Below are 2,559 nucleotides of genomic sequence, written 5' to 3' on the forward strand. Positions count from 1 at the left end.
TAATTAACTGATTTATCTGTACCATTATATAATCTGTCAGCTTGAACTTTGTAAAACTCATCCAACCAAATCATCTCTACCCCTATAACCTTCATTAAATCCACTAAACAAATTGCACCAAAACTTAACACACCATAAAAAACAACAATTCATATCGTTGAATAACTTTCTCTCTCACACGCTCACTCAATTCAATGGACAAAATTATCTGGACCATTTCTCATCCCTCCCCTGGGATCCCATGTATAAGAGAAGTGTATATAGAAAATGGTTGAGGACTAACATTATGTAGGAAGAGAATCTCATAACGATGAGGTAGTCAAATATAGGGACAATCTCAGAATTTTGCAAAATTAGATGGCTACTTTTACAAAATTTGAGTGACATGTTTGAAAATCCTAAAATTATATTAGAAAGTATAGATGCATAGAAATAATGGTTAGAATAGAGGCTAATATAGTTGCTTTCAAAGAAGGCACAAGTCACCAAAGACATGAAGCCAAAAGATCACGGCCTCGGCCCTCGGGCCTTGTTCCACCTATGGATCTAAATTTCAGGCTCTAAAATTTAAATGTCGGATCGTATTTGAATTATACTCTATTTTTTTATTTTTCTCAAACAAATTTTAAAGAAACATTTGAACTGCACTAGTTCCACCGTTCCAACTTCCACGTTCCTCCCCTGCTCCTCAACCTTCCCGAGATCCTGGTGGGCCCGGAGCACCCTCCGGCTTCCAGTTCCTTTGTTCCTCGCGAAGTCTCACCGCGCTGCAGAGCGCATCGCCGAGCCCCCGCCTCACCTCGAATTCTTCTCGCGTAGTTCGTTGCCCTCCTCCTTCCCCTTCTCTCCTCGACAAGTACACGGCGGCTTGGATCTATACGAATTCGGCATCTGTATTTTACCTCATTGGTAAAGAGTTCGTTTCGGTTCTCCCTTTTCCCATTTTCGTTTCTGCAAGCAATGGATTCCATAACTCTCTTCTCTTCTGACATGGATGCATCCACTTATTTTTGTTTTTCGTCTTTTTCGTGCTTGGTGGAGTTTATTCCCTTTTTTTCGCGTTGAGCTCGCCTCCGATCCTCATGTAATTTTGCCCACTTTTTGCAGGGGATGGAGGTGCAGGTGTTTGATTTGTCTTCCGACTCCGAGGGCGAGGTGACGGCGCACTCGCCCGATCACAAGCGCCCTTCTCGACAGCCGGGTGCAGACCCTAATCGCGGGGGTGGCGAGACAGGTTCCAGCGCCCTGGACAGCCTCTTCGAGCAAGCGGGCGCGGCGAAGCCACAGCGTCACCCCAGTGACGCGCTGAAGAAAGGGAAGGAGAAGGCCGTCGAGGGGGAGAGCGCGGGGCCTCCGAAGCACAGTGGAGAATTGCTCGGTGCTGCTGGCCGCGTCCTGGGATCTGGGAGTGGTCCGTGGAGCGCACTGATGAGCAAGTGCAAGGCTGGAGACGGTGGGAACAATGGAGCTGGGTGTTGGGGTAGTTGGGGTGACCGGGGTGATCAGCTTACTAACTCAACCCCCATGCCGCGTCTAGGGTCAGAGAGGAAGGGGTTTGATGAGACATATGAACTGCGAGGGATGCCTCAGCTTCACAGTGATTCTGCAGCATCGAGTGACCACTGGAAGGGTATTCTTGGTGCAAGCCCTGGTGATGTCAGCCCACTGTGGTGCTCCAGGGATACTAGCATGAAAGATAATGAGGATGAAACCTTCTCTCAAAGGTCTGTGTCTGCACGTAGCTGTGATTATTTTCTTGTCGAAGATACTAGCCCGTCATGGCTGTCGAAGGTCAAAGGGCTGAACTTCCCACTTCCTGATGAGCATCAGTCGAGAACCAGGCAGATTGAAACTGATGAGATGTTTGCCCGCAGACTTCAGGAGCAGCTCAATCAGCAACAGCTAGGATCTCAGCATTCCGAAGCGGTTGTTACACTGGACTACTCAAGCCTTATAGCTTATAGGGTGTTTGGTTTGAGAAATAAGCTAATCCGTTATTTTCTCACTCAATTTTTTTGTTTAATTTGTGGAATGGAATAAGTTAATCCATCACCACCTCATTCTTCATCATAGTTAGTTAGTTCGTACTAACATGAGGAATGAGTTTATCCCATCAAATTTGTGTGATAGACTTATAATGCAGTAATGCACCACCTCATCTTGAATGTAGTGATTCATCAAACCAAACATCTCCTTAATGTTTCTGTTTCATTTTGGTGTCTTTTTCATCTTAAGTGATCTTGCCTTTTGTGTGCATGCTTCTGATTAGTTGATGCTGATGTAACAAATAGCTTTTCCATTGCTGACATCTTGTAGACTGATACGACAATAGCCTGGACATTACATGAGCAAGACGCTGAGCATGCCAGATTTGCTGCAAGAGAAGGCCAGTCTAGTTCTGTAAGTTATCACGTTGTGTGAGCGTAGTTTATCACTTGTGAGATCAATGTAGATATCTTTATGCATAGCCAGATCTTTTATTTATGAACTGTTCAGTTGATACCTATAAAAGTTCTGTAATGCCTGTAACCATCTGAATTTCAGCCCTTAGTGGATTCA

The 2,559-nt window shown here is 45.1% G+C and overlaps 1 protein-coding gene across 1 annotated transcript; it reads left to right on the forward strand.

Moving 5' to 3' along the window:
* The first annotated feature begins 698 nt into the window (after positions 1-698).
* On the forward strand, positions 699-2,232 carry LOC100304258 (putative RING zinc finger domain superfamily protein). Its single transcript, NM_001165701.1, has 2 exons — positions 699-909; positions 1,108-2,232. The coding sequence occupies exon 2, from the start codon at positions 1,111-1,113 to the stop codon at positions 2,038-2,040; it is 930 nt and encodes a 309-aa protein (NP_001159173.1). The 5' UTR covers positions 699-909; positions 1,108-1,110; the 3' UTR covers positions 2,041-2,232.
* The last annotated feature ends 327 nt before the right edge of the window (positions 2,233-2,559 follow it).

Source organism: Zea mays, chromosome 3, assembly GCF_902167145.1.
Source record: "Zea mays cultivar B73 chromosome 3, Zm-B73-REFERENCE-NAM-5.0, whole genome shotgun sequence".
In the NCBI taxonomy this organism is placed as follows: Eukaryota; Viridiplantae; Streptophyta; class Magnoliopsida; order Poales; family Poaceae; genus Zea; species Zea mays.